This window comes from Aptenodytes patagonicus, chromosome 9 (genome assembly GCF_965638725.1).
Source record: "Aptenodytes patagonicus chromosome 9, bAptPat1.pri.cur, whole genome shotgun sequence".
NCBI classification, from domain to species: Eukaryota; Metazoa; Chordata; class Aves; order Sphenisciformes; family Spheniscidae; genus Aptenodytes; species Aptenodytes patagonicus.
In genome coordinates this window covers 3,731,593-3,749,435 of record NC_134957.1, presented here as the reverse complement: position 1 = coordinate 3,749,435, position 17,843 = coordinate 3,731,593, and the positions used below count along the sequence as shown (strand labels likewise).

The window sequence follows — 17,843 nt, the reverse complement described above, 5'->3', positions numbered from 1 at the left end:
ACCTCTCCGTGACACACACAGGTTTTTTGCTCCTGCTGATTAGTTTTCTGTGCTTTGCTTTGAAAGATTTCCTCTGAGGCCATTTCTCAGAACAGATCTTTCTGTAATGAGTTTGAATTTTAAACCACTCCATTTCTTGCCTCCTTCCTTTTGTTAATCCCCAGTAAATGAGGCAAATAATTGGGAGGTGTCACCTGTCCTTTCATGAATGCTGCTTCTGTTCTTGTCCCCTTCTTCCAAGCGAAATGCCCAAGAGCTGCAGTAGTGGAGAGTCTCTGAAACAGAGTCTTAGATTCTTGTACTGCTGCTCATCTCCTGTTCCCAAGAGGTACGGCTGATCCTTCTTTCAGATTTCCAGGAAGGATGCAGTCTTTTATTTGATGACTTTGTTGCCTTTTGCAGGCTACTATTCCTTGTTTTGCTCCTCCAGGATGATTCTGATTTCTATTAGTTCTTTCTTTGTGTTTTTGTTTTTCTTTTCACCCCGACGCTAGGGAAGTTTAGGTCTCCTTTTGTAGCCCTGCTGTTGTCAATAGGTGCTCTATAAATAGGAAGAAAAAAGCTACAGGCATTCCCACTTCTCTTGACTTCCTGTGTCATTTGAAAGTATTCTTCTAGCTCCAAATAGGGCTAGATTAATAATTAAATTCTTATTAAAGTTACATTGCACAACAGCATTCTAATATTTCATAAGTAGTGAACTACAGCTATCCAAAGCTCTCTCAAACACTGTTAGCTTCTCATCCCTGGACCTTTCTAGCAGTTCTCTTGCCACCTCCTCCTCTGCTTGCCTGATTTTCACCACACTGCGAGGATATTCTCTTAGAAACAGCAACATTCTTTGCTTTTTCTCCCAAACTTTCTCAATGGAGGGAAACAGAAGTTCACTGATGTGCATTGTGTGACTCCAAGATATTCTCTGCATTGAGCTGGTCAGAGTGGGTTTTGTGGTAGATAGGGGTGAGTGAGGGGTGTGAGCAAGCTCTCATTTCCGTCCGGGGCTGCCTCCCATCTCCTCCTGTCATCCACAAGGCTCCCTTCCTTTCATCTTTGCAGCAGGAAGAGGAATGGTTGATCCACAAGCTGCGTGCTGGTGCGTTAAGTGGCAGCCAGAACTTGATCTCAACCACCATCTTTTGGTGGCTGTGCAATTTGGATGGGTTATCTTCTGAAGCTGGCCAAGCAGGTCCTGCCAGCCCCTGCTTCTCCATGAAGTGTCCCCGATAACACTCTGGTGTGCTTACAGCTCTGCTGTACGCTGGTCTGTGTGCCTGTTGCTCTTGATACGCACACTCCAGAAGAATGAATAGTACACTGTAAATTACTATCTTGTCTGCTGTGGTGCATGGAACAACCCACCTGTTTGGAAAGCAGCCAGCTTGCGTTTATTTTAGCAGATGGGAAGAGCAGAAAGCCACTCAGAGTAGGCAGGGAAGCAATATTCATTCATTCAGTGGCAAGCACGGCGAAGTGGTGAACTGAGCAGCAGAGTTAAATAAGAGTGGGCACACGTCTTGCATAGCAAAACTGCAGATCCTTTCCCAGATCCTGGCTGGGAAAGGAAAGGCAGTGGGTCTGCGCAACGGAGAGTAAATTGTGGCTGTTACTTAGCCCTCGATGAGCGGGAGTGTGGATCTTCTCTTTATCACAGCTCACATGCGGGAGGCTGACAGCACTGCCTAGCAGCATCTGGAGAGGAAACTGCAGTTCTCCCAAACCACGCTCTTGCATGTGCGCACAGTAAGATCATGGTTATAGGCAGCTGCTTCACTGAGTAGTGGCCAGATTAGAGTTAATCAAAGGCTGTTTGGTAGTAGATGGGTGCCTGGAATAGCTGGGAAATAAGGCTATGTGCAGAAATATTAGTGCCCTTTCTGCAGGGGAAAGAGGACATGCATTCTTAGCAGAATTTATCAACAAATTTTTGATGTTGGATGTCATTGTCTTTATTATGCACAAGGATCTAAATGCAGCCTTATCTTGGCTAGTCTTTTTAGAGGATAACAGCCTATTACTGCTAGCAGTTAATCCAATTACTCTTTTAGGTCAAGGGGGAGTGTTTTGTGCAAATATTTTTGGAAGAGCTGAAAAAATTATTCTGTGTGGCTGACCCAAAGAGAGCATATTTCAGAATTTTTCAGCAGATCAGAAAGTTTAGAAATTCCTGCTTATATTGAAAGAAACATGTTCAAAAGGGCTACAGGCTTTCAATTTTGATGGCAAGACAATAGTTGCTTATTTTAGAAATGAAGTTATTTCACAACAGAAAGTGGTTTCAAATCAGAAAATAAAAACACTATCTAATACCATCAGTGAATTTTTTTGATGTGGGGGCAAAGACAAGATTGTGCAAACCTTAATTAATTCAGAATGAAAAGTTTTGCCTAAAGCAGGTTTTAACTGCATCATTTTGGCTCACTTTGTTCCTGGTTCTCTAATAAGGATTTTATTGAGTGTATAGGAAGGGACTGTGCAACAACTATCGACGATCCATCTAAAGCAGGGAGGAACAGTGTCTTGGAGAGGAGAAATTTGTTCCTACTTTCTTGGGGGAGAAGGTGTCGCGCTTGATGAGCCATATTGGATGTTCTGCTTTGCATGTGCTTGACCAAGCCCTGGGAGTAGGACTGTGGCACTCTATCTCCTCCTGCAGCCTTTTGCAGAGGGAATTTCTGTTCAATGCTTCATTTCCGTCTAGGAGTGAGGCCCCCAGGTAGGATTAGGATTTGGCAGAAAGCTTTGGGGGTGCTTATGCTGCAGCCTCTGCTGTGACTGCAGCAGTTGGGGGCTGTTTGGATGAGATTCAAGCTAGCGTTGTTGGCTGCGGCTGCTGCTGGGGTAACAAAAACCAATGCAACGAACAAAACTGGTATTCGATGTGGGATGGGGAACCTTCCCCAGGGGCTGGGTAAATGCTGAGATCCAGGCTGCTCCTGCCTATGTAAGTGTTTGGGAATCTCTGCCTTACCTGGCAATCACAGCAGGAGCTGGGTTGTTGGCTTTACCATAAGGATTATTACTTGGACATCAATGGTGAATCTTAAATATTCCTGTGACATTTATGCCGTAAACAGGAGTTTATCCTCCCTCTCCCACCAGACACAGAAAAGAGCTCTTAGACCATATACTGTTGAATCCCAAAAGCCTCAACTCCTAATAAGCAGCACAATCTAATTTAGATCAGCAGTTTGAAAAATCATTAGTTCAAGTAGTAAAAACCCTCTATTAAACAAGGAATTTGCTTCCCCAAGACTGTAAGTATCTGAGCTCTTAGACTATTGCCAATCTCAAAATTTATGCTCTATTCATGCATGCCATAAAACTGTCCTTTTAATATCAGTTCAAAAATAAGCACAGAGAAATAGTTGCTATAGAGGAAATTTATAGTATTGGTTTGAGAACAAAAGACCAGGCGCTGCTTCCCAGTAAGAGGAGTGAGCGAGTTGTGCCGCCGTGTCGCTGGCAGGCTGTCATCCATCACGGACCCCGGCCAGCAGCAGCCTCCAGATGTAACAAGAGTTTTCATTTCGAGCGGAGTTTTGCTTTAAGTATCACCTAAAGAAACTCAAGGTAAAAGTTGTGTCTTCCACAAGGTATTTTTGCTGCTTTGTTTTTTAACTTTGAATGAGCTTTTGCGTTTCTAGTGTGGTGCCTGGTTTTGGTGGTGTACTGGGGAGTAAGGAGTGGGGCAAAAGGAGGGACTCCAGAAATGGCTTGTGGTGAATAAAAATGAGAGAATTTGGCTGCTTGTGTTTCCTGTGATATCTCTCTTCATTGTGAAAACTGCAAGTCAGAGTCAACCAGACTTCAACATTGCGAGCACACAGATGCAAGCTGAAAGTAAGGTTTCTGGGTGACACAGAAGTGCCGGGGCTGTTTGGTAAGAATGCTTCATTGGGATTTTGGCAAAGCTGGATAGGGAGATGGTATGGATAGACTGTGATGCCGTTAAGAGGTTTTGAGTGTATCACAACCCCAGAATAGAATTTTATTGTATGTTTTAATTAGCTTGTAAGTATTTTTGTGCCCTGAGTTCATTATGTTGTTCAGGTGGCTGACAAAAATCACACCTTCAACTGGAATAAATTAGGGAGAAAACAAAGCAGTAATGAAAAGGGAATTGTTATTGCATGTATACCTGAGAACTTTTCATCAGCTGCTTCAACTGGGAAAATGTTATTACAGAAAAATACCCCGCTTTCCTACCCATTCCCTGTCCTGCAGGCAATTACTTGAAGCAAGTTATTTTGGAGAGGTTTTTTTAGATTTGTTCCTGTAAGGAGCTGAAAGCAGCTTGATAGCCTAATGTTTTCCCTAAAAGGAAAAAAAACATTTCCTACGTAACTCCAAACAGCCTCAAGGGCCTCGGTAACTTCACTGGTGATCTTTCTTTCCCTTTTGTGGGTGGAGGAGGCAGAGGATGAAGGAGGTGCTCAGTGAGCATCACCGTCTTGTTTCACAGCACAGCCTGGCAGGCTACGGTGGTGAGGCATGTGCTGCTGCTCTTATTTTTTAAAAAAGAGTCGTATTGGGGGAATGTTTTGGTTTGGTTTGGTTTTTTTACAACTTGCTCCCTTGTGCCAAAGAGAAGGGATTTTCTTCACTTTGTGGATGCATGATTTAAGAGGCACTCTACTCCAATGCCTTCATGGCTTGAAGATCTAGTGTAGAGCTATGACATTAGTCCTTCCAAAATGCCAGAAAAACTAATTTATTGCAAGTATAAGTATCCTGGGGCTCACAGCATGTAAAGCTAACCAGACTAAGAAAAGTAAGGGAACTGAAGGAGGAGGAAGGAAATTCATGTTTCAGGTAATGATCTGAAAGGTAATTCAAGGAGGAAAGGGATCCATGGAAATATAAAATTTTTGTGTTAAATTGTGTCATACATACAAGAACAACAGTCTAACAGGAATGTGGGGATTTCTTTTGCCTGGATATTAATACATATTTACCCTATGGTTGCTACAGCCTTTAGCCAGCAGAGCTGAAGCCTCTCCATGTAAAACCGGGGGGCGGGGAGGGGGAAGATGCTTCCTTACAGCTTTATTAAACTCTGAATTTTATCAAAGATTATTCAGTTGGAACCCAAGCCGAGGCCTATGGACAGGGTTGATGTTATGGTTTCTGGCAATTCTAGATGGGACTGAAATGCAGTTGGACATAAAAGAAAGACACAAACCAGCAGAGTCTGTAGCTGGTGTGTTTATATAAAGTAAACATGTTTGAATTTATCTTGAAAAACATCCTGGTGCTGGCAGTTATCCTAAAGATCACTTTCCTCTCTCTCAGTAAGGCTTATAGGAAGAAGGAATTTTTTTCCTACTGGCTTGTTGACAGTAAGTTTTTATTATTGTAATTATTATTATGTTTTAAAAACTAAGGAATATGCTACAGGGTGATATTTAGCAAGTTGAACGTTTTGGTGTAGGAAACATAATAGTTATTGCAGCTATTTTATGCTAACTGCTAAGCAAATTCCTCTCATATACACAGTTGCTGTGGTTTCGGTCTCCATCAAATTATGAGGGGAGGGTGGGGGGAAGAAAAAAGACTTTTTTTTTTTTTTAAAGCTATGAAGTATTTATTTATCATCTTCCAACTGCGAATCTACAAGTTCTTTACTAGTATCTTAATGGCCTGTGTCCATGACATAGGAAGTCTTGTCCCTCTTTTACTCATGGGAAGATGGAAATGTAGACCACTGAGGTGTTTTACCCATAAGGATGGGGAGTACATTAGGGTGAGCAGCTGCTGAAGTATAACAACAGAGGCATAGCTGAATATTGGAGCTGGCCGGATGACTACGCATCTGCCTTCAGGAAGGTGGCCAAGGAAATGTAGATGTGCCTCAATGGAGGTTTCTTCTAACTGCTCTTGAGAACAGCATCCATGTGATGGAGTGAAGCTGGTATCTGCCAGGCTTCTCATGGGTCTTCTGCTGCCCTTGTTGAGCTTGGTGCTGGCTTGTGATTACTACCCAAATCAGCTGATTTAAAGCTAGCTCGTGTATCTGTGCATTACGCAGAGGAGTATAAGCGTATCCTAGATCCTGCAATTAGCAGAGTCTATAATGGACGAACAGTTGAATAAAAACAATGTCCTCTGCTCCACATAGCACAGTATGTAAATACTGCTTTGGATTTTTGTTAATTCCCTAAAATTTACCATTTCTCTCCTACTCTGGTGTATGTGTGATTCTTTCATAAGTGTGGTTTTTATCCCATTAGCAAAATCATAGTAGATTCCTGGTGATATTTCTCCTTTTTCCAAAGTGCTTGTTCACAGTTGTTTAATAACGATCCTTTCATGGTTGTGCACTGATTATTTTTAGTCATCAAAAATGGACATCATCAGGTTTTTAAAGCTTTTTACATTAGATTCTGTGTCGTTGAAACTTCCCTGTGGATTGGTTCTTGGGACCATAGTTGAGGTCCTGTAGCTGTGATTTCAGTGGCTCCATGAGGGTGTCTGGCTGTCATCATAGCAGGGAAAAGGAGGCATTGGGGCCAGGGGGTGTTCCTAGTTTTGTAATAAATTCTCCGCCTGACTTGCGGCCATTCATCATGTTAAGAAAAGGTTTTAGCTGTTCCCTTCAGAACACTGACATCAATTAAGTTATCCATACATCATTCCAGCGTTCAGGCTTTATTAGAGCTGTGGTTCCTACGGTTTGCTCCAGATGTCAGTGCTATGATGGTCCTCAAAGCCAAGACTTATTTACACCTGCTGTCCTGGATTCTGGTACCCTGATGTGCTTTTGTTGATTTCAGCATGTTCTTCACTTATTGAAGGTGTGGTTCTCTTTGTGGCTTATTCACATTTAAATAAATCTGTGTGTAGGTGGTGATACGAGCACGTAGGTGACTGGTAAAGGACTGGTTATATCTTCTCCACCTGTCTTAGTGAGCTTGCCTGAGATAGGGGTGGACCTACTTCATGGTGTCAAGCAACTATTTGCCAAACACTCGATGAATGGAATCAGTCCATGGAGTTGGTTTGCAGATGCTGCCTGAGCCCTCTGAGCTTGCAGAAGCTGAGAAATCATAGTCCAGTGCCAAACAGCTCTTGTGGCTAGAAGAATAGATCCTTGCGCCATACCTCTGGGTAATTACCAGTAGCTCCCTCTCCCCTGCAGACACTGTTTAGCAGCTGCTAGCCTGATTTCTGCTTTTTTTCACTAAAGTGGCAGGCCAGCACCACACGGCATTGAACCTTGTGGGTAATTCTTTGAGCTCCCGCAGTCGAATGGGACTTCTCAGGAAGGACTCTGCCTCTCAGAGGGTCCGCCCAGGGACATGCCTTTTACCCAAAGCTGAGTTTTTGACAGCGGGGCATGCTCTGCTGTGTATCAGCCAGCTTGCTGGCAGAAGGTAGCTGTGCATTTCACTCCTCTGCTGGCTATTCATGTTTCACGGCGCACGTTATCCTTTATCCCTGTAAATGTCAGAGGGACGCGCCGTAGGGCTCCGGCACCATTGACGTCAGTGGCACTGCACACAGCTCGCTGGTGCCTTTACACAGATGCCTGCAACAGCAGCTTCTGCGTGATGTCTTTTTGGAGGAGTGACCCATCAGGGCTTGTTGGTCTTTGCCTTATCTTGGGTGTTGACTCTTAGTAATTACTCCCAGCAATTGCCCTTCCGTCTCAGGGCTGTCAGTATGTTTTATGAACACATACGTACCCTTCAAACAAGCCAAAGTAAAACTAGTATTGTTAAGGGAGCAATTATATGGCAACCCAGACCTTGTGCTCCATTGACCCGCTGCTCTTTTTTGAACCACTTGTGCTTTCCTATTAGCTCATGCCTCCCTTTTAATGACACTTTATATGGAATATTAGTATGTGTTACTGACGCTGCGTGTAGTCTAATGAAGCAACAACAGCCAAGGTGCAAAGTGTCTCCTATGGATTAATGAGATCTTGAAAGAAGGTGACTGCCCACTGTGAAAAGATTATCAAGTTGAATCACTTATTTATCACCTAGATGCGGCTCTTACTAGTACCATTCTTGATAGGAGAGAAAAAATCAAGTGCATGAAAATGCAAGAGGATCATATTTGTTTGAGAGGATCCATGTTTAAATCTTACAGGTTTTTTTTTTTTTTTAAATGATTATACATTTGCAGATATTTAGGAAACAGTTAAATTGTTTGAATTAATGGCCAACAGTTCTAGACCCATATAAACTTACATAGTGTTAGTGCATCTGCAGTTTTAGACTAGCCTATCAATAGTTACTTTCCTGATTGTTGGAATTTTACTTTCCTAATCTTTGGGGGAAGGGTAAATTATTAAATTTTTTTTTTTTTTTTGCTATAGAGTTGGAGAATCTCAGCTTGGTTTTGGCTGTGGTTTTATATCTCTGCATCACACTATAAATAACTAGTAGTGGTTAGAGACTACTGTCTTTTGAAAAAGCATTTAATTTTTGTTCTTGAGAGATGATCTGTGCCTTAAAGCTATAAGCTGAGGAATCTCACTGTCTCTGTTGTTAAGGCTTCATTTTTTAGACAGTGGAAAAGTGTTTAAATTCTTTCTGGTAATGTAATAGTTTGAGGTAGCTGGAGCTTTCTGTACACTATATATTTTATCTTTTTACTGTTTAATAGTCTGACCCCATTCAGAAAACGTTTCAGACTGCATATCAGTTATATTATTAATGGCAGTATTGATTTATAAGATCAGCTTTAAAAAATGACTTGCTGTTTTACAAGAAAACCATCAAAAGGATTAAAGTGCTTTCTCTTTGTACATCTACTCTTCTATCCATTGAAAATGATGATTAAGTCAAATGTCATTGGATTATCATTCTTGCTCTAAGGAACTGTGTATAATTATATATCCTGATAAAGGCATGTTCTTTTTACTTTGGGGAATAGATACGCTGATGTTGCATTACCTGCAGATGTGGAATGATTACTCCCTGATGTTAATGTAGAGATTGCCTATGGCTAGGCAATAAAAGCATGCTTTGTTTGCTTTTTTTTCTTAATCTGCATGCAGAATAGATATAGGTGCTATAGGAGAATAAAGCAAAGACATAGGAGAGAACCTTCTTGTTGCTTTTTGGAGCAGGTTGTTATTCTACTATTTATTAAAGCTGCATGAAACAATATAAAGTGTTGATGTTTATGAGAAGCGTTGTTTATAAAATTAAATATTTTCCCCACCCTTCTACCACCATGACTAAGATACTTTATCCTTTAAATTTTATTTTCTTTCCTAAAACATTTCTTCCCCTCCTTTCTTTCCCCCACCCTGACATTATGTAGTTGATTTAATTCTCTAGATTCCTTTCCTCAAGCTCTAACTTGAGTTCATTTTGTTATGTGGTGACCACAGTTATGGATGACGCTCCCCCTGGCACACAGGAGTACATTATGTTACGGCAAGATTCGATCCAATCTGCGGAATTAAAGAAAAAAGAGTCCCCTTTTCGTGCTAAGTGTCACGAAATCTTCTGCTGCCCACTGAAGCAAGTGCACCTCAAAGAGAACACAGAGCCGGAAGGTTTGTGGCACTATGGATCCATGTTCTGTTTGTTTCTATTATTTTTATTTTTCCATGTATGTCCCTAGAGTGTGCTGTGTGTTTTCCAGCCTGTGTCAGTGTAGTGCAACTGATGCAGGAAGCGTGATGCACTCCATGTCCCCCTTTGCTTGCCTGTTAGTGTCTGATTCAGCTATCACGGGACACTATAATATAAGCCATGTACGGTATCGTTCTAGACAAGAAGTAAAATGATGCTGCTTTTTCTTAAATAAAGTTTGTTTGTTTCAGCTCTCATCATTACACACTGCCCTTTTTTTGGCTGCCAAAAGTTGCTTGCTACTTAAATGGCATCAATTTCTAGTTGGTTCTTTCCAGTAACATTTCTGAAGCTGCACTCTGCTGAAAATATGGCACTTAGACTCAGATTCAGCTTGTCCCCAACACCTTTCACTCCATAAGGCTTCTGCATAGCGCTAGAGAATGCTCATGACAGCTGTACTTCAATGAAGCAGGATGAAGTTTGTATGTAATGCACGCCCAGTTGCATTTTGGAAAATGAAATGCATGCAGAGCAGAAAAAAATAAGTAGAATGTTTTCCTTTTCAGATAAAGCAAAGGTATGGTCTCTTCTAATGCTGTGTTTACTAATATGAAATTACTAATGAGGTATCTATATCTTTAACTTGTTCGTCTAGTGTACATAAGATTAAGCTATTTTAAATTATATTTTTTAATATTTTCTCTTATTGTACAATATGTGTTTTGCATTACTGCCTCATATTCCACACGGTAAGCCTTGTACTTTTTGCATAAGCTCCAGTATCTGCCAAGACAAATAATGCTACTGCTGGTAGATGTATTTTAAGATGAAATATTCAGATCTGGATTCTGCCACAATTGAGTCTGCAGGAACGGCAAAGTGAGCAGGTTGGAGCCCTTTCTCGCAAATCACTTCTATTATTCTCTCTGTAACGATGGGCATCGGTTGCTGAGCTGTCACTATTAGCCCAAAATATTTCAGTCAGTTGCTTTCTCCTGGTACATACCCCAAATTTTGCATGAATGTTCTTTGCATCACTTCTGGGAGATCTGTGTCTTTTATTTAAAAAGTATTTTACTAAAATAGCATTTCTTTCTCATCTCACCAGAAATATTGTCTGACACAAACACTGGTGGAAGGTGTGGAGAGAGGTTTTTTGTTTCAGTGGTGATATAACTGAATATTAAAATTGGGTTTTGAAAACACAAAGCCTAATTCTCAGTTCTGGGGCTGACTTGATAGGAGTTGTGTTTTCATAATTCTGAACTCACTAAACATGAAGGAAAGGTGAATCCCATATCACTTTTCTGGATTAGCAAATACAATTAATTTCCTATCTCTGTCAGGATTTGTGGTGTTCGTGAGTAAATTATGAGCCCAGAACTGTGCATATCAAGCTCCTCTAGGAATATGATGACAGCTGAGGTGCTCAGCATCCTTGGCAAGTGATACTTGGTGAAATGAAAGGTTCCATGTGAGCCATAAAGAGAAGGCCCTGAACTTGGCATTGTTGACTCACGTGCTGTATTTCACTTTTTCTTTGTGCTCATGTGGAACTCCAGCAGAAGCTGATGGTCATTTCAGTGGAACTTATACTGGGAGCTGACTTCCTGCTGGGGACTAGCTCTTAGCTGGGTCTGATCATTTTCAGTGAATAAATCAACAATTTACATGCTAATGGCATGTAATGTTCAAGAGGAACACGGGAAGCAGAGTTGTGCTAGGCCTTTTCTCTCCAGAGCGTGAGTCTCCTGGGGGCATGGTTTGGCTCAATGTTGAGGAATTCAGGATCTGCTGGGAGAAGCTTGCAAGGTGCAGGCTCTAAGTGAAGACCCGGGGAGCATCAGTTCTGCCGTATTGTCGCCTGGAAGCCAACAGTTGCTCTTCTTAGATTCTCCATAAATCTACATACTCTCTCTCTCTCCAACAACAGCTGTGTTACTCCTTCCTCCATGGCATATGGTATTGTTAATCACTCTTACTGAAAATGTTTAGCTCTAAGAGGAAAGCTTTTCATCTTTTACTGCTGTATACAAGGATGAATGTCTCTTCCCCTTCCCTTTCCCATCCCTCCTCCTCTCCTCCAGGAATTTTGCATTACTAGACAGGGCACAAGAAGCTATGGCCATATTGACTTATCCCACAACCATCTGAGTTGATGGGAATTCACAGGGGTATCAATTTTTGTTGTTGCGTGATTTCTAGGTGTGTTTCTGTGAAAGATGTTGCCTCTAGCATGAGAGGGAAAATATATGTTCAGGAGTCCTTTTAGCCTCTGTTGCATCTTAAATTGCCTGGGCTGCATTGGTCTTTTTCTTCAAAATCTGTGAATTTCCTGGCAATGGTGTTAGACCCACTGAAAGACTGATGTGTGTCATCCGCAGTGGTTTGTTGGCACGAAGCTTGAAAAATTTGGGGTATGAAATTATCTGAACCGTGCTTTCAGTGCAAACACTAAAACAGACCGTTGAAGTTAATGGAGGGGCTGAAACAAACCCTACCTGAATACCTTCTAGTGTGAACCCAGCACTTAACAGCTCAATTGTGCTATGAGGATGAATGAAAAGAAATGTTTAAACCTGTTACGGTAGCATAATTGACACATTTTTGAAGGTACTGGAAAGTACGGCAACTGAGAAGCTATGAGGAAACCTCTCCAAGTAAAATGTCATAGTGGAAGTTTTATGGAAAACTGCAGACTTGAAAGGCTCTGCAGTATAAAAATGAAGCTTTTTTATCTGCTGAGTAGTGACATGGGAATACATAGTAAATCCTGCATGTTTCTAACTTTGCAATTTTTTTTCTAAATATTTCATTGAGATGATGGATTTCTTCTCTGCACTTTTTATCCACTTTCATACAGGGTTAATGCTTGGGGCATGTCATTTAACACTTCAGGCTTTGAACCCCCTAGGCATGTATGATGATACCAGGTAAAAGAGTTTCCTGGCTTTTTCTAGGGGTGTTTGGGGAATGTTCTACTATTTGCTGAAAGACTTAAATACCACCTCACTCTGGTATCTGAACCAGGTGGCCCATCATTTCTCATATCTCAGGCCCGTTTCTAAAAGCAAGAGAAGGAATGAGAAAATTACATCCATGTTTGCTAAATTAACCTGTCTTGGTTTCTTGTTCTTTTCCTGATACCCTACCTGCCTGCTTGCAATGTCATCATTTTTCACAGCACCCATATGCCTCAAATACACTTTAGCAGAATAGGTCCAGGGCCAGTACATTTGATATCAACCCGGAGGACACGTAGAAGGTCCTTGGTCCGGTACCTACAGCAAGGACAGTCTTTTTTTAAGTGGTAGATGTGGAAGGAAGGAGGAGAACAATAGGAAATCACAACAACATTGTCTTCCCAAAATGTGGAAATTTCCATTTGCGTCCAGTGCCAGCAGGGTGGTGTCTGTCAGTCTGGATCGCAGTTCAGATAGGATGCTGCCTTTCCTAATGCTATGGGAAACTTTGGACTAAGTTAAAGGATGAACCGCTGCTTTATTCTGCATCATTCCAGCTTTGTTCTGTCAAAGTCATTCTACAGTTTACAACATTGTGGATCTCTCAAATGCAGTAAAACAAGCGGACCTGACATCCTTACCTGGATGCTAGGTCCTGTGGGCGTTGTTTATGGTTACATCCAAGCAGCAGCAAAATACAGGGTGTTTTTGTAGCTTCCCTCAAGCCAGGAATACGCTGCTAGCAGGAGAAGGGCCATCTGAAGTACATTTTGCAGCTATTTGTTCTCTTAAATAGTTTAAACATAAGCTGCTGCTATCTGTATAAAACATGGTTACATAAAAAGAAGTCTGCTCCTGGAAAACTAATTTGAGTTGTACTATTGCATCCGGAGGAGGAAATATAATGAGAGAAATGTTTTTTAAAAACACCCATTGGTTAGTCACAGTCGCATAATCAAGAGTCTTGGCCTCTTGCCCACAGTTCTGTTTTCATGTGGGGTTTTTTGCCTTTTTTTTTTGGGGGGGGGGTGGGGTGGGGATAACATTTAGTCTCCCTCCAGGCATACATAACCTTTTTACACAGAAAAGCAGACAAGCATGGCAAAATATGTATTGGGGATGGGGAGAGGGAAATCTGGGATAGCAGCTGGTAATGAGGAAAGGCAGCTTTCCTCAACCAACAGGAAATCTGATTAGATAGATAGAAAATGTTAAGGATGCTAATGTGAAACAAGCAGCTTTGCGGTTGCCCTTGACAATGGCTTGTTATCTTCATCCCTAGCAGTGGGATGACTGGCAGAGCCAGTCCCGGGGGCGAGGAAAAGGTAGGACATTTAAGCACATTATGTGGGAGGTTGTCTCTTGCGCCTACTCCATGTGCACATGCAGTTTTGTCACCAGCAGAAATTCAGAGCCTTTATGTTGTCATACTGAATGTCCCTTTGGTGCTCCAAGTGTCATGTCACCACTGATAGTACTGTTACTTGGCACTCTAATTATACACTTTTCTTCTAGACCAAATCAGTCCTATTAGCCCAGCTCCCTCATTTAATTATGTTAATACATGTGTATTTCTGCATTTTAGAGGAGAAAAAGAAAGAAGAAGGGGGAGGAGAACCTGTATTTGAAATCATGGAGAACTGTGAGAGGTTTTTAAACTTTATATATTGTTCAGAACTGAAAAAAGACCTTGTATTCCAGTGGGGAATAATAGAGATGAGCCATGTGAAACATAGGTACATTCGCCTGTGCCGGTTGTGTCTGAGATGACCCGGCACACTTGGCTGTGAGACACCAGTGAGGAGGTTTAGCATCTGCGCTGCGGGTGCATTCAACCTCAGATTTAATCTGGACCAACAGCTGCCTGAAAGGAACTCACTGGTTCATTGAGTAGGGGCTCCTACTAAGTTATATGATCCTATTTATAAACTTTATCAGGGTTATGGTCCCTTGATACTAAATTAATCACATTTCCTAATCTTCCATGATGGTTTTCATCATGTCTTCTGCTTTCAGTGGAAGTGAAAAGTGAAGACTTGCTATCCCATTTGCCAAGGCTCTTGCCAACAGGAGTATTTAACCCTTTCCTGCTGCAGCTAAGCTGTCTGGCCTGGAGCAGTTCATCCCAGGGAGAGAAGAGGGAGGGCAGGCAGTCTGCTATTGCCTGGTGTTGGGCCCTGCAGCCCTCAGTGCCCTCATCATCACCCTTCCCCTCAGCAAAACCTTGTTCGTGACTCTGCTTTCGCCTGCACCTCTTGGGTCCTCCTGTGGGGAATGTTAAGCTTTGACCTTGCCTCGCTCCTGAGTCCTGGCACTGGCAAGAAGAAGCAATGAGCAATGCCTGAGCCTTGTCCAACACAAAATGAAAATAAGCTCTAAATCCTGTCTGTCTGGATACACATGGAGTTGCTGCAGCTATGGGAATAGCTATATCTGTAGTGAAGGATGATCTAAAAGGAATGGCATAGACCACAAAAGCCAAAGGTCTGAAGCTGCCACTGTTATAATGGCTTTTTCCCCCCAAAGAGAAACCAACTTCGACTTGAGTGATTAAATGATAACCTTCTATTTCAGAGCATTGGGAGGCAGTGGTGACAACTGCACTCTTATTTTCTTCAGATGCTTAGTACATAAAGCAGAATAGCTCCGTCCTGTAAGTGGCTGAGCCCTCTTGCCCTGATACTCCAAAGCCTTTAAGCACACAATTAACTTTAAACATGTGAGTGCTCCAGCAGAGTCAAAGGGGTTGGGATGTATTTAATGAGCTTACCTGAACGCAGTCTGGGCCTGGCTCGGGTTCAGGCTCAGACAGTGCAAATCCAGAGTAATTCCACCAAAATCCAAGATTTACTCAATATTTACTTGTCTGCAAATGAGATCAGAACCCCCTCATAGAATTTAATTTGATTTCTTCTTTTCTTACTCCCTTAGGAGTTTTTATGGTCCTTATTGCCACAACCATTCATGACTGAACATGCTTGTCCTCGTAGCATTGCTGTGCAGTAGGGAAATTTAATGTTTCCTATTATAAAGAGGGAAGTGAAGAACTTGATTCTCAAAACTATTTGGGCATCTCATCAGCATTAATAACAATAACATTGCCTACTGAATCAGCCGAGCACTAGGTACTTAACTATTATCTTTGGAAGATTCTGGAGTGTGAGACTTCTAGCCATGCGGAAATATCACAGAGCTGGGAATTCAACATTTTTCCATAGATTTAAACTTAGAATATGAGTTTGTTCTCTTTCTCTTTGGCAGTGGCTCTGCAGCAGCCTGTGCCAGCTGAACTGCCTGCTGCCTCCAGCCCTCCCTTCCTCTCGCCTCCCACCGCGTGCTTGTGCATTGACCCATGCTTCGGCAAGCTCCACCACCAAACACCCTCTTTTCTCACCATGTGAGTTAATGAATGGCTGAGCACCAGGTGAGCCCAGTTCTGGCTGTGGCAGGAAGGGTGGGGTGGCATGGTGAGGGACAGAGGACGGGGGGACAGGAGCAGCCAGTGTTAGCAGGTAATGCATGAATGGTGACAGGTTATTAGGCTCCTATTTCAGCTTTACCCTAAACTGTTATTCTCTACTACTTTCATTTTCTGCACTTTATTTACTTTTCACCAAGTATTTGTCTCTATGCTGAGTGTTTACACATCCAGCTGTGTGCTGCCTTATAAAAAACATCTCTTTTTAAGGTGGCTGGACATGATTTAAAGAATAAGGTGGTGGTTCACTGTTTAAAGTCCTGAGCAGGATGCATCTAATTGTTGATAAAACATTTCTATCAGCAGGTACTACAATGATTACAAAGTGTATATTGAGGAAGGCATTTGAGGTTTTGAAGAAAAGTCACTGAATGTAGCATTTCGAAAGGCTTGCAAATCTCTTTTGTTCCTGAATTCACATGCACCTGCCACCTCACAGGGCACAATGCGAGGGCTTTCCTTAGGGCTTTACTTAGCTCCTGAGAGGCTTGGAGATCAGTGTGTTAGAAACAGCCATGATGCCTGCATCCTATTGATTTGCTTTGCCAATTCCTTTTAACTAATACACCTGCCAGGTTATTCCTACCTACCCGAAAAATAGACTTTTTCAAAGGTCTATGGCTCTTGCTGTCAGCTGAACGTGACCTGAAGTAAGGATTACAGCTGGAAGATCCTTCTCACTGTGTATGCACACACTTCTCAGTCCAGGAAATAGTGTACACACCTTAGTCTGTTTGTCAGACTTAAATCTTTAGAGTAATGTAGCTGGAGGAAATGAAGATAAAATATAAGGAATAAAGGTAACCCAGGCACCCTCTTTCTGACAGAAGAAATATTTCAAACTTAACAGTGCCACTGCTCTTTCCAGGCTGCTGCCCAGGCCAGCAGCTCACAGAGGGGGAATTCAGCTGGTGTCCGGCATGGATGGACCGAGGCTCACCCTGCAGTCGCTTCTTACCCAACAGTCTTCAGGGGAGCTGATATTTAAGTCATAGTTCCTACAGACTATGTCCTTTGATCAAACCTACCATTATAAAGTACCTTTGTGCATACACCTGTTATTGAATCCCTAGTCCCTTTTGGACTATGTTCTTTTTGCTGCTGGACACTTTCTTTAATGTCCAGATATTTCCTGACCTCTGTAAAGAATGGTCACATTTCAACCTTCTAGTTGGTGCTGATTTTCCAGCATATGCAGACCTGCCTTTCTGGGTGACTGTCCTCACAGAGTCAGCAAGTTGGTGGTCCCAAGTCCATAGGTAATAGATACACCAGGAGAGGTACTAAGAGTCCTCACAGTACTTTTATCTGCCATCTCACCTGGCCACAAGTAACAAATTGGAAATCAAGTGGTTTGTTGAACTGGGTTTTCCTGGTGGAAAAATTCAAAGGTGCAGCTGTACTTGTGAATTGTGTAATTGTTAGCCAAATTTGCATTCTGTAGCATCGGAGAAGTTTAAGTAATGGCATTAGGAGCAGTTTTAGCACTTTTATTTCAAGAAAATGTGTTTAATTCTCAAGATGGAGCTGGCCTCGCCACTGAACAGGTCATGACAACCTAAAGAGAACTCTTATCTCTTACCTTACCTGTGTACTCTTCAAGGCAAATCTTTTATCTATGCCTTTTGCTATTTTGCTCTCACCTCAGAATAAATATTCATTATGGAGACAGTATCTGGTACTTAGCATATCTGAAGTAGGACATTTAGACCAAATGAGTCACGCTGCTGTTCTTTTCTCATCTCATCTTTAAAGGACTCTTTGAGAGCTTCAAAGAGTGCTCCTTGTATGGAGGAAGGCCTTTGTCTTGCTATTTTTTCATTCCATGACTCTCCTGAGAAAGCATCAGACTTCGCTCTTCAATCT

General features: G+C 42.0%; 1 protein-coding gene across 3 annotated transcripts in view; it reads left to right on the top strand.

The window, feature by feature from the left end:
* FGF13 (fibroblast growth factor 13) overlaps positions 1-17,843 on the top strand; it is a 264,038-nt gene that overhangs the window by 131,888 nt on the left and 114,307 nt on the right. For 2 of the 3 annotated variants that reach the window (XM_076346960.1, XM_076346963.1), the window contains one exon: positions 9,347-9,514. The exons of the other annotated variant lie outside the window; for it this stretch is intronic. In XM_076346960.1, the coding sequence (XP_076203075.1) occupies positions 9,347-9,514 (168 nt within the window). The remainder of the gene's footprint in view (positions 1-9,346; positions 9,515-17,843) is intronic. 3 annotated transcript variants of the gene reach the window in all.